This window comes from Chanodichthys erythropterus, chromosome 5 (assembly GCF_024489055.1).
Source record: "Chanodichthys erythropterus isolate Z2021 chromosome 5, ASM2448905v1, whole genome shotgun sequence".
In the NCBI taxonomy this organism is placed as follows: domain Eukaryota; kingdom Metazoa; phylum Chordata; class Actinopteri; order Cypriniformes; family Xenocyprididae; genus Chanodichthys; species Chanodichthys erythropterus.
The window spans coordinates 20711636-20724990 of NC_090225.1; the positions used below are offsets into that span (position 1 = coordinate 20711636).

General features: G+C 36.7%; 1 protein-coding gene across 1 annotated transcript in view; it reads right to left on the minus strand.

The window, feature by feature from the left end:
* Positions 1-13355, minus strand: part of pdss2 (prenyl (decaprenyl) diphosphate synthase, subunit 2) — a 42348-nt gene that overhangs the window by 11607 nt on the left and 17386 nt on the right. Inside the window, exon 3 of the mRNA XM_067385359.1 lies at positions 5949-6147. Within this exon, the coding sequence (XP_067241460.1) occupies positions 5949-6147 (199 nt within the window). The remainder of the gene's footprint in view (positions 1-5948; positions 6148-13355) is intronic.

Genomic DNA, 13355 nt, shown 5'->3' on the forward strand with positions numbered 1-13355 from the left:
GTGTGTGTGTGTGTGTTTAGGAGTTAGGTTCAGGAGTGTTTAGGAGTAGGGGTAGTGTAGGGGGATAGAAAATACGGTTTGTACAGTATAAAAACCATTACGCCTATGGAATGTCCCACAATTCACAAAAACGAACGTGTGTGTGTGTGTGTCCACTAAAAACGAGCGCTCAAAATGACATTCTGTCCACAGCTGCCAATGGCAAGTAAAATGAGAAAATTAGCATATATATTTCTTACTGACAATGAAACAACATTTTGCATTGGTATTTTTTATTCAAAAGACAAATTTTGTTCTTAATAGTTAATAATAAGATTTAGCAGTTTGTGCATATTAGTCATATACAGGACTGTTCAAATGTTTGTGGTTGGTTAAGATATCTTAATATTTTTGAAAGTAGTCTCTTATGCTCACCAAGGCCACATTTTCTACTGTTCTCTTTTTTTATTTTATGCTTTATTGATCATAATAAGAAATGTTATATATGTTGAAACTATTTGTACATACATTTATATATTTTTTTTTACAATACATACATTTTTTTCAGATTATTTGATGAATAGAAAGTTCAAAAGAACCGCATTTATTTGAAATAGAAATATTTTATAACATTATAAATGCATTTACCATTATATGCAGTCTTACATGTAAAATAAACCCCAAACTTTGGAAACTTTAGTGTACGTGTCGCCATCTGTCTATACTCTGTCTGTCACCAACAGCAATAACAAAACAAATTAGATGTTTATTTCAAAATAAAACAAATTTTTACAGAGTTGTAACTATCCATCTCTAACTTTATAAGCCTAACTCTCTAACTCAAATCCTTACACTAGAATTGAGGCATCAAAAAACACACTTGTCCTCTAAACAGGTGAGGAATTTCCAATTTCGGCCACCAGGAGGTGCTATGGAATACGCCAATACAAACTGTATTACACCACATTATCTACCTAAAGAGAGTGTGTATTAAACACATAGACACAAAATCAGGTGTGAGTCCTGATTATAAGATGTCTGGCTGTCTGAATGCTGAGCTCCTCTTGAGAAAAAACACAGAATCTGTTCTTTATATTAGTCACCACAATCTGCTGATCATCTCAATCCCCTGCAGTCATTTCCATGTCCGCTCAAGCACACATTAAAGTGAGCTCGAGTGTGCGTGCGTGTGTCTGAGGCTATACGCAGAAGGAAAAGAGTTTGTTTTCCTCCATGGGGAGAGCTGCATACTAGAGCCGCACTTGGTGACAGATCCTGTCAACGTACTGCTGCTTAGTGCATCTGAGTGTGTCTGTGTGTATTAGAGAGACACAGAGAGATGAAATGTTTGGGTTTCCTAGTGCAAATCCCTTTTTACTTCGTCTGTTAATATTATGATATGACAAGCGATATCCTCAAAAACAGTGAATCCCAAACAGGGGTACGTGTACTTAATTAGGTCTTGGGTACTTTTTTTTGCTTTTGCCTTGTTAAAAATCTATAATACAGAAAACAAAATACTTAAAAAGGTTAAAGGGTTAGTTCACCCAAAAATGAAAATGATGTCATTAATGACTCTCCCTCATGTCGTTCCAAACCCGTAACACCTCCGTTCATCTTCAGAACACAGTTTAAGATATTTTAGATTTAGTCCGAGAGCTTTCTGTCCCTCCATTGAAAGTGTTTGTACGGTAGACTGTCCATGTCAAGAAAGGTAATAAAAACATCATCAAAGTAGTCCATGTGACATCAGTGAGTTAGTTAGAAGTTTTTGAAGCATCGAAAATACATTTTGGTCCAAAAATAACAAAATCTACGACTTTATTCAGCATTGTCTTCTCTTCCGGGTCTGTTGTCAATCCGCGTTCACGACTCCGCTTCTTCTTCTTCTTACCCGTTTTACGGCAGTTGGCATCCAGCTTATTGGTGCATTACTGCCCCATTCTGCTCCGGAGTGTGGTTCACGACTCCGCAGTGTCGCTGCTGACGTGTTATCCGGTGCGCCCGAGTTTCGTTTACAGTCTGAGGGAGACGCATGCTGTATTAAAGCTATTCTACATTGTTTGTATTTTGGTTTTTCTATATTTTTTAAAATGGTGTGTAAGTGTGCATGTCGCAGATGTCCTAATCAAGGATTCAATGGAGTCAATTCAATGGAAAGGATTCCGGAAGAGAAGACAATGCTGAATAAAGTCGTAGTTTTTGTTATTTTTGGACCAAAATGTATTTTCGATGCTTCAAAAACTTCTAACTAACCCACTGATGTCACATGGACTACTTTGATGATGTTTTTATTACCTTTCTGGACATGGACAGTCTACCGTACATTTTCAATGGAGGGACAGAAAGCTCTCGGACTAAATCTAAAAAATCTTAAACTGTGTTCTGAAGATGAACGGAGGTCTTACGGGTTTGGAACGACATGAGGGTGAGTCATTAATGACATCATTTTCATTGGACTAATTATTTAAATAATTATATAAATTAATGAATTAAAACAAAAATGAAATAATTAAATACTATGGCTCAGTATAAAAATTGGATAAACCAAATCCCATGTGAGCTTTCTTCATAGGCAGCATTTCAAGGGACCATAGGCATGAAGATAATAGCACAATTATGTTGCTTTCTAATATAAATACTTTTGACCAAATTCTAAGGCAGCATCACATCCTTCACAGAGAATGCAATCCCATAATGCACCGAACAAATGGCAAACAATATGAGAGAATAGCGTTCAAAAGTTTAGGGTCAGTAGTTTGTTGTTGTTGTTTTGATGCATTAAATTTATCAGTAAAGACTTTTATATTGAATTTTTTAACCAAAAATATTTCAAATAAATTCAGTTCTTTCAAACTTTCTATTCATTAAAAAAAAAAAAAAAACTATCACAGTTTCCACAAAAATATTAAGATAACATTGATAATAATAAGAATTGTGTCTTGAGCACCAAATCAGCATATTGGAATGATTTCTGGAGGATCATGTGACACTGAAGACTGGAGTACACTCAAAAAAATGATTCTAGCTGCTTGTTCAGTTTATTTAAATAAAATAAGCTGAACCAACACAAATCTTTAGTTTTTTACTTAATTGGCATTCGCACTCAATTGTATTATGTTAAATGAAATTAAATTTGCAAAATGTTAGGTCAACCTAAACCATTTGTGTTGGGACTACATGAATCATTTATGTTGCATTGATTGAACCTGGGCAGTGGATTTCTAGTTCCCAGCATGCTTTGCATAAGGAAAGATTGGGACAGTAAATGTTGAACTTAAGTGCTGTTTAATGTGTTTTTTAGTAAAGGGAAATACCTTTTAAAGTTTGAAGTTCAGTTATATTTGACATTTAAAAGAGTTTATGTTATGTCGATTTTTTGAGGTTACCATTATGCTGAAGTGTAGACCTTGTGGTTAGGCTCTAGGTGGCTATGTAAAACAAATTTATATTGTTTTCAACGAGCATTAACTGTGCTCAAGCCAGTAATGAGAAGTTCTTTATCTGATCATTACTTGCATGCTATAAATGTTACTTAGCATATGAATAAGTGTTATTTTAGTTTAGTTTTTATAGAAATATAAATAAATTACTTGGAGGGCCAGCACGAATTTTACACAGTCTACATATGGTCATCAGCTTTTCCCCTCTCAATGGTAATGAAACATGTATGTCTGTGTACAACAGCTACTCAAAACCTAAGCACAAGCGCACATCTTCACCATGATGGTAACAAAAAAAAAAAAAAAAAAAAGCACTGGTTGGATCAACAAGAATGAATTATGTTCAGGAAACATACACAGAATACGTCAAATGAAACTGGTGTGATCTCATTCAATTAGGATGAATTTCACTCATTAGTACAATTAACCTAGCTTAAGTTCAAATAAATCAGTTCAACTGTGTGGAAATAGGTGTCATAATTGAATTAAGTTAGACCAACAAGTTATTTTTTTGAGTGTAATGTCTGCTGAAAATTCAGCTTTGCCATCACTGGAATGATTTTAAAATGTATTAAAGGGGACCTATAATGCCCCTTTTACAAGATGTAATAGAAGTCTCTGGTGTCTCCAGAATATGTCTGTGAAGTTTCAGCTCAAAATACCCTACAGATCATTTATTATAGCTTGTCAAATTTGCTCCAATTTGGGTGTGAGCAAAAACAGGTTTTTGTGTCTGTCCCTTTAAATGCAAATGAGCTACTGCTCCTGGCCCGCTTTCCAAAAGAGGGTGGAGCTTCAACAGCTCACGCTTCGGTTGCTCAAAACCAACAAAGCTGGAGAATCTCACGCAGCCAAAATGACGGTTGTCAGTAACCTGTTCAGCCTTACATTGTTCAAACCGGAGTCGGACACTGATGGAGAGACGCGGGAAGAAGTTACAACTTTTACAATGCAATTGTGCTCCTCTGTGCTTCAGATATAGAGTGCTATTTGTATAATGCATGGAATTGTTGCCTATGTATAGCATTTTAAATCAGTAACTTATGAGGGTTGATTTCAGTTCGAGCCACTAGAACAGAGCCTGCCTATGAGTTAAAAGTAACTCACTTCAGGGTTATTTGAGCTATATCAATAGGGTACATAAGACAAAATAGGTTGGGAAACGAAGCTCTAAAATGTCCTGATGTATTATACCATCACTTTACATCTGAACTGGCCATTCATAATGTTATATGATATTCATAAAGATGTTCTAGTGAGATGCTGTAACCCTGAGTCGAGAGAGGCAGTGGGGCTGCTGGCCGCATGCAGTTAGACGGTGCTTTGACTGCGACTCTAATTAGAGCTGGAGGAGAACACTGACACTTAATGAGGGGTGTAGGAGACATATGCTCACACACACACACACACACACACACACACACACACACACACACACACACACACACACACACACACACACACACACACACACTCACGCACACACACACATTAAGAGCGCAAGAGAATGTGGGAGAATGCAAGTGTATGGAAATTAGCAAGAGAGGACACGGCGTACAGCATGGTGAACAAAGTCTTTGAGGACTGAAGTCAGAAGCCGATGACATGATTTTTTTTCTTTCAATGCTTTGCATAAAAACACAAATGTGATGAAAAAGTAGCCTATACCTCCAGCATGAAGAGATGTCTGTTTATTAATACCAGAAATAAGCAAAATCTGACAAAACCTCTATTTGGGGATGTCTGAATATATTTTTAATCCTGAAAATGCAATAAAAAAAATAAAAGAAACACCTTCCTTCCCTTTTCTGTCAGGGTTAGTGGTTAGTTTATAATATATATATATATTTATTTATTTATTTATTTTTTTAAATCTATGCCATGTCCTGATCTACACTACTATTCAAAAGATTGGGGTGGGTAAGATTTTTAAAATTAATATTTTAAAAATTTTAAAGCAGTCTTTTATGCTTGCCAAGGGTGCATTTATTTGATCAATATACAGCAGTGATACTGTGAAATATTATTGCAATTTAGAAAAACTATTTCTATTTGAATATATTTTAAAATGTAATTTATTCCTGATGTCAAAGGTGAATTTTCAGCATCATTACTCCAGTCTTCAGTGTCACATGATCCTTCAGAAATCATTCTAATGCTCAAGAAACATTTATTATCATCAAGGTTGAAAGCAATTGTACAGCTTAATATTTTTTTGGAAATCATGATGCAATTTTTTGAGGATTCAAAAGAGCAGTGTTTATTTGAAATACAATTCTTTTGTAACATTATAAATTTCACCACTGCCACTTTTGATCAATTGAATGCATCCTTGCTGAATAAAAGTATTACTTTATTTTAAAAAGAAATCTTACTGACCCCAAACTTTTTAATGGCTGTACTATTTATTTATGCATTTTTTTTTTATAATGGAGCGAACTCTGAGTAGAGTTTCTTTCCTTACTTAGCATGGCGTAAGCAATGGAAAAAACCTGGAGAGGACTATTTACAGATCATATTTAGTACCTTGGTGTCATTGAGCTGGGCTAATCCAGTGCAGGCGTTCGCCAACAGGAAATCACCGCTCAGAACAGCCATCTTGTTCCCAAACTGCATGTCTTTGAGAGGGCCGTCCGAGTTCGTCCACTCCTTCAGATTAACAATCCCACGATGCACCAGGAAGGCCGTGTGAATCAGCTCCGTGATCTCAGCCAAGTTCCGCTGACTGAAAGAGAGAGAAAAAGAGGAATATTAAGATTCTGAGAAGGAATATAGATTCTATAGCACAGTTTATACAGAAAGGATTGATTTTAGCCCAAATGTTCTTCTGCAGAACAAATAACCCAGAGAGCGTGTGAAGCGTCCTGGTGACCATAATGCACTTCACAAACTACCAACTGCCACTGATTATCAGACGAGCCAGATTATCACAACGCCATCACACAGACGTTATAATCAAATGTTGATTTGGGTTCAGGACCATAATCAGCTTGAACCATTGAGGTCTCAGCGATAACCACCTTCCAGACACAAGAGAGAGACGTTAGCGCTGATGACCACTTACCCCTCCTTCAGAGCGGGAGACATGGGAAGAAAAGAGGGTGAGAGAATGAAGAAAAAACGTTTTTGATGAAGGGATTCTCTTCAGTTTGGCAGTATGAGAGGAGCGCTGTTGCCGCTTCTGCTCTCACACACACACGCGCTAGTGCTTGGGTAATTACAATGCACTGCAATAATTCTTGTTGTCATTAAATGCTGTTCATTAATGGACCATCTCCTGAGCTCAATCATCCCTATTGTGCAGAGCTCTCATGTCCATGCGTCCACTGATCCCAGTCAGTTTCACTTCAGCTGACACGGGCGCATGTGCTGAGTAAATACTGATCTGAAATGTTGATGTGATTTACAATGGATAAGGATGACTGGGGAAACTCAAACACACTTTAAAGAAGTGTAATTGTATGCATCCAACATCTCAGGTCAAGAGTTGTAGAGTTCTACTTGTCTTTTTTATATTGGTGAATGCAAAATGACCACTTATAAAAACCTATTCAATTCTGATTTATACAATTAACCCTACATTTTTTCTGAATGAATATCCTGTTTACCTCAGAAATGCATGTGATTATGGAAGTAAAGTGTGTAGTAAATTGCATCTCAAAAATTAAAGACTAGATTAAAAAATAAAGAATTGAAAATGCAATGTGAACAGCCCAAAAATTAAATTAATTAATTAATTAAATTAATTAAAATTAAAAATTAACATTAAATAAAACAACAAATAATTAAAAGTAACAAATAAAAAATGTAACAAATAAAAAAGAAAAGAAATAAAAATATAATGTAAACAGCCAAAAATGTATTAAATGTGACAGTTTAATTCTGATTTGTATGGAAGAGGATTAGGGCCAAGCAATTATAAAAAAATAAAACCATCTCAAGATTAAAGTTGTTAAATTATGAGGAAAAACCCGTTAAATTTCGAGAAAAAAGTCGAAATAAAATGTTGAGAATAAACTCGTTAAATTACGAGAAAAAAGTTGAGATAAAATGTTGAGAATAAACATTAAATTACGAGAAAAAAGTCGAGATAAAATGTTGAGAATAAACTTGTTAAATTAAAAAAAAAAACTCGTTAAATTACAAGAAAAAAACTCGTTAAATTTCGAGGAAAAAAGTCGAGATAAAATGTTGAGAATAAAGTCATTAAATTACAAGAAAAAAGTAATTAAATTTCGAGAAAAAAAAAAATCAAGATAAAATGTTGAGAATAAAGTCATTAAATTACAAGGAAAAAGTTGTTAAATTACGAGAACAAATTCGTTAAATTATGACTTTTTTCTCGTAATTTAATGAGTTTATTCTCAACATTTTATTTTGACTTTTTTCTCGAAATTTAACAACTTTAATCTCAAGATGGTTTTATTTTTTTATTATTGCTTGGCCCTAATCCTCTTCCGTAGATTTGTCACTGTAAAAAAAATAATTAAATATACAGCATTAACAGTCTGAATTAATGTGGGTTTTATCATTCATAATTATTCCTCATCATTGGCATGCTTCATTTCTATTAAGGTGGAAGACAATGAGTCCACAGAATGCCAATAATAGAATTTCGGCCCTTTTCCGCCTCCTTGCCCCCGTTCTTAATTGATGTGTAATTTCACCGCAGCCTCCACAGAACATCAGGTTCATAATGATTGCCTCCATTTATTTAATTCAGATTAACATGCTAAGTTTGACTATTTTAATGCCACATGTTAATACCTTTAAAAAAAAAAAAAAAGATCTGGGCCACATTCAGCTGCAGTGTAAATGTAGCCAAGGTGTGTGTGTGTGTGTCCTTCTCAGTCCCCTGTGGCTTCCAGTATCGAGTTGCTGATTTGATACTCATTAGTAATAGTGATGATATTTGTAAACAGTATTTTCGAACAGTTTTCTGTCCCGAAATGATTTTTTTTTTAATATATATATATACATAGTCTTTGTCTCCTTCATCCTTGGACTGTCTGCAGTGTTTTGGCAGTGTGCAGACAGACAGAGTTGAATCGAAATCTAATTTTCCCCCAAATCTGCAGCTATGCCATCTATGTTTTTTTGAAGTCAGTGGGAGGGGCAGCACAGGGAGTATAAATAGCCTCAGAACTCAGTTGCATAGCAACCGATGCCATGGCGCAGAGGGGTTCCGCCCCCTGACACGCCCCCTTTCTCTGCTTGCTCTATTTTCTCTGCCAATTTAACCCTGAAGCACAGTCAAGCGTGTGCCTGCAAGCTCACAGCAGATCACCTTAGAGGTCATGATGTCAGTTGACCAAAAGCATCACTAAACCTGTCACACAGTATCTCAGCAGATGATGTTTTAATGAAAGATCATGAAAGATTGTTTTTCTTCTAAACTCGTTATGATGCGAGTTCACCTCTTGACACACACACAACACAGAAAACACCCATATAAAACCCCTAGCACTAAATAAGACTCAGTAAGACAGTTCGGCCTGCTCTATTCGGCATGTGCATGTGATATATGTGTGTGTGTGTGTGTGTGTGTGTGTGTTTAGAAGATTGGGGTCAGTAAGAATTTTCAAAGTTTTTGAAAGAAGTCTCTCATGCTCACCTAGGTTGCACTTATCTGATCAAGAATACAGTAAAAACAGTAATATTGTTAAAATATTAAATAACCATTTTCTATTTTAATGTATTTTAAAATGTAATTTATTCCTGTGATGGCAGAGCTGAATTTTCAGCATCATTACTCCAGTCTTCAGTGTCACATGATGATCCTTTAAAGATCATCACGTTTTGTAAATTTCATTCATATCTTGATCTTTCCATCCAGCATTTTTATGTGGAATTCCAAAATGTACATTAAAATATGTTCATGGAAACCCAGCTAGTGTTTTGCATATGACAGAACCACCTAAAGAACCAGACAGGCTTTCAGGACGCTATGTCTAATGATCTAAAACAAATTCAAGAAACCTTAACCAAGCAAACATTTAGTGACTACAATGCTTATTTTTCAGCTTTCGGACACAGCCAAAGTCTGCTGAATGTCACACTCATGTTCCCCAACATACCTTTAAAAGCAATGTCGCACAATCATTCAAACAGATGTCTCTCTCAGCAAGATGCACTTGTGCACGTATGCGATCAAACACACACCCACTAACCATGAGCATTTCTGTCAAAAGAGAACACACACACTTACCATCCACCTGACATGCACACACAACCACACAACACTGTGTGTGTGAGAGAGAAAGTGACTCGAAGGGACATTTTACAAATGCTGCATGTCAAGGAGGAGGAGAGCAGCACAGCAATTCATCCATCACCACCATCAAACACACCTCTAACCAGGAACAAGAGAGCGAAAGGTGTCATCGGAGGAGGGAGAGAAGGGGGGGGAAGTTGAAAGGAAAAAGAGACGACTGACAAAGAAAGAGAACAGATTCAGAACAGAAAGGGGGAGAGAGAAAAAGCTCTGGGTACATGTATGCGAGAAAGAGGTAACTACCACAGACATGTTTATTCTTTACTCACCCATTTCAAACCATGTGACTTTTTGACCATTTTTCTGCTGAACACAAAAAGATTTTTTTTTCTGGTCCGTAAAAGTATCAAAACAGTGGCACAGATGACGTGCATCATATTTAAAGTCCTCTCCAGTGAACCGTTAACAGAATCACTGATTCATAGAGTTGAACCAAAGTCCCTTTAAGACAAGTCGTTTCACTCGGGGGCCATCTTTGAAACGCCTCTCTGGCATTCAAGTGCAGCTCTTTGAATGGGGAAACATCAAATTCTCCAAAACTGTTAACTAAGCTTGCGATTAAATTTCATATTTGAAAACACCAATGAAATCTGACAACAAAAGTCTAATAAAGCTTGTTTCTTATGTTCAAATATTGTTTAAAACGGCTTGTTTTTCATGCTAGAACAGCCAATGCGCATGCACAGTCATGAACGCGAGTCTGAGGACGCTGCCTGTTTCTATAGTAACCAGAGCTTCTAACTGTAGCTGCAGTGACGCAATGATTTTACCAATCAATGATTGGCTCCATCATTTAGAAGGTGGGGCTTATTCGCCATATTGGTTGTTGCACACTCTCCCATTCGTAAGTAATAGGAGTGCACCGTCTTCCTATAGATAAATTTGGTTGAACAGTTCAATCATTCAGAATCATTCATTGTGAACCAGATCAGTTGAGTTGTTGCAAAGATCAGATTCAAAATTACGATTCATGTACAAATCAGCACTACTTTTCACTCTATGATTTCGGTCTATTTGTCGCATAAAATTATCATACAATTTCTGAAGTTTTGGAATGTAAGTCATATCAAAGTTTCTTTCAAGGAAAATCTGGTCACTCAGTGGCAATCTTTGCAACGCTTCAGGGCATTAAGACCAAGTCCTATCTATTTGAATGGGGGAATGCTAAAATCTTAAAAACTGCCTGCCGAACTCACAATTAAATAACATATTTCGAATCAGCAACAAAATCTGTCATGAACGCACATGCATTCCTAAGCACGAGTCTTCAGGTTTCTATGGGAACTAGAGCTTCTAATGGCTTCTAATGACTCTTTTACTTAGAAGGCGGGACGTAATCCGCAATTTTGCGTGTTGCAGTTTCGCCCATAAGTAATAGGAGTGAACCATCTTTGGAGGAGCTTTCCGAGGTAGGAAGGCATCAAGGTACATCCGAATCTAACGTTAGCTTTACTTCCTGTATCAAGAGATGCCTTCATCTAATACATTTTTTGAAGGCAGCATTGATGTATCCATTGCTGTTGTTGATATCCCACAATCCTGTGCTTTATATTCTGTGACAGTTGAGCTAAAAATAAAGATGGCACCTAAAAATTGCAGTTGACGATCAGTTTGTGCGTAAATGTAAGTTTTTGACCATTGTTTTCCCATTTTGATGCAATTTTTAGTGAGAAATTACTACTACAGTAATTAAATATTTGCTTAGTTATCATCAAAGCTTTTGTTATTTTGCTTTAGGTCTTTAAACTGTTACGCTGCCTCAGAAGTCTGTCCGAAATCAGTTTCGTGAGGACCCTTCATGCGTAAACACCAAGTCAGCTGTCTAAGTTTTCGGATGCAGCCATAATCTATAGTATTTGATCATATGGACAACTCATTGTCCATATCATATGCATAATTTTATGGTTTTTTTTTTTTTTTCCAAAATTCACTTCTTGTGTTCCACAGAAGAATGAAGTCATTGGAATAAATAATGACATTTTTATTGGGTGAACTTTCTCTTTAAATTGTATTTGTGCATTTATGTGTTCACCAACACTCACCTCACCCTTTTTCAAACACACACACACACACACACACACACACACACACACACACACACACACACACACACACACACACACACACACACACACACAAACAATGGGTCAACCCTGAGTCTTACAAGTCTCAGGACAACTACATCACCATCTTGTTTCCATGACACCCACCTCCCAGCTGTGGAACTATGAGGTCACTTCCTGTTTGGAGGAAAACATGGGGTTGTAGAACCAAGAGAACCAGGGCGAAAAAATATAGGAGTGTAGCGATTAGTGCCGGTCCCTCCTCTCACTTGCTTTGACACTCTCTTTCCCCACTCGGTGAGAGAGAAAGAGTTCATTCAGACTGCTTACACACACATACACACACACACATGCTGCCAAGTACAACAGCCGTTTCTGGTAACTCCCTGGCACTGCAGCCAAAGGACTCGCACACACACACACACCAGCCTGTTTAGAGCAAGCGTCCTTCAGAGGCGCAGCGGTGGAAGTAGTTGCACGAGTGTGTGTGCTGCATGTGTGTCAATTTCGTGTCCTTAACTGGACATAATTTACCCCGCACACTTTCATATCCTGTTTCCGATGATCTGTCTATTACACACACACACGCATGCAACAACGTGGTTACCATAGACCTTGTTTTCCATTAAACCTTGTTCTCTCCAAATTCAATGCTATGTTTTTAAAACAAATGTCATCTTTTTTCACTTTCACTTCTGGAAAGAGAAAACGGCTACATTTCTAATTGGCCTCAGGTGAAATGTGAACCTCGTCGTCTCAGAAATCAAATCTTCTGGAGCCTGCAGCTTTCAAGGTGTCTAAATGAAAAACTTCTCTAAACCTGATGCCCAGACACCAGTCAAGACTACATCATGATTTTTAAAAATGATTATTAATGTCTCTCCACCTTTCGCACCAACGAACACACACATGCGACCACTTATATGCTGATATGAAATACTTTTGGGAAGTTGACATGCTATACTTCTAAAACTGACATGCTTTAGTATATCTAAAACTACAGTAGACAGTGGTCTGAAAAACAAGACAACTGGGGTATGATATTAAAACGTCTACATTAAAATAGAGCTACAACATTAAAAGCCACAACCAGTGCATTGCGGCTTGAAGATCCTTCATCAGGGTGTGGATTTCAGCAGGCAAACTTTATTTAAAGAGTTGAAGACAACTTGAACAAACAGTGTCTGCTGTAATATAATACCCACGAGTGTGTTAGAGTTGTTCCAGAGACTGCAAAGGCTTCTCCACCGAACAGCAGAGGAGGTTACTACATATGTTTTGATTGCTTAAACAACTTTTTCCAATTCTTTTGTAATTACTATGACCTTTCATGACCTTGAGAGACTGCATGGAATATTGGTACTTTTAATAATGCATTTTTCACAACATCAGACCATTTAAAATTATCTACAGAAGCCTGAAATATGAAATAAAAGTCATTGAAACTCTTTAATCTGTTTTATGTTTTATATCATATTTGAGACATTGGGTTATTATGGGTCATTTAGTATGATATAGTGAGAATATGGAGCTTACACTCAAGGAGGAAAAAATACATCAAGTTCATTCAGAGGCCCAAACTTAACAAAATATGCA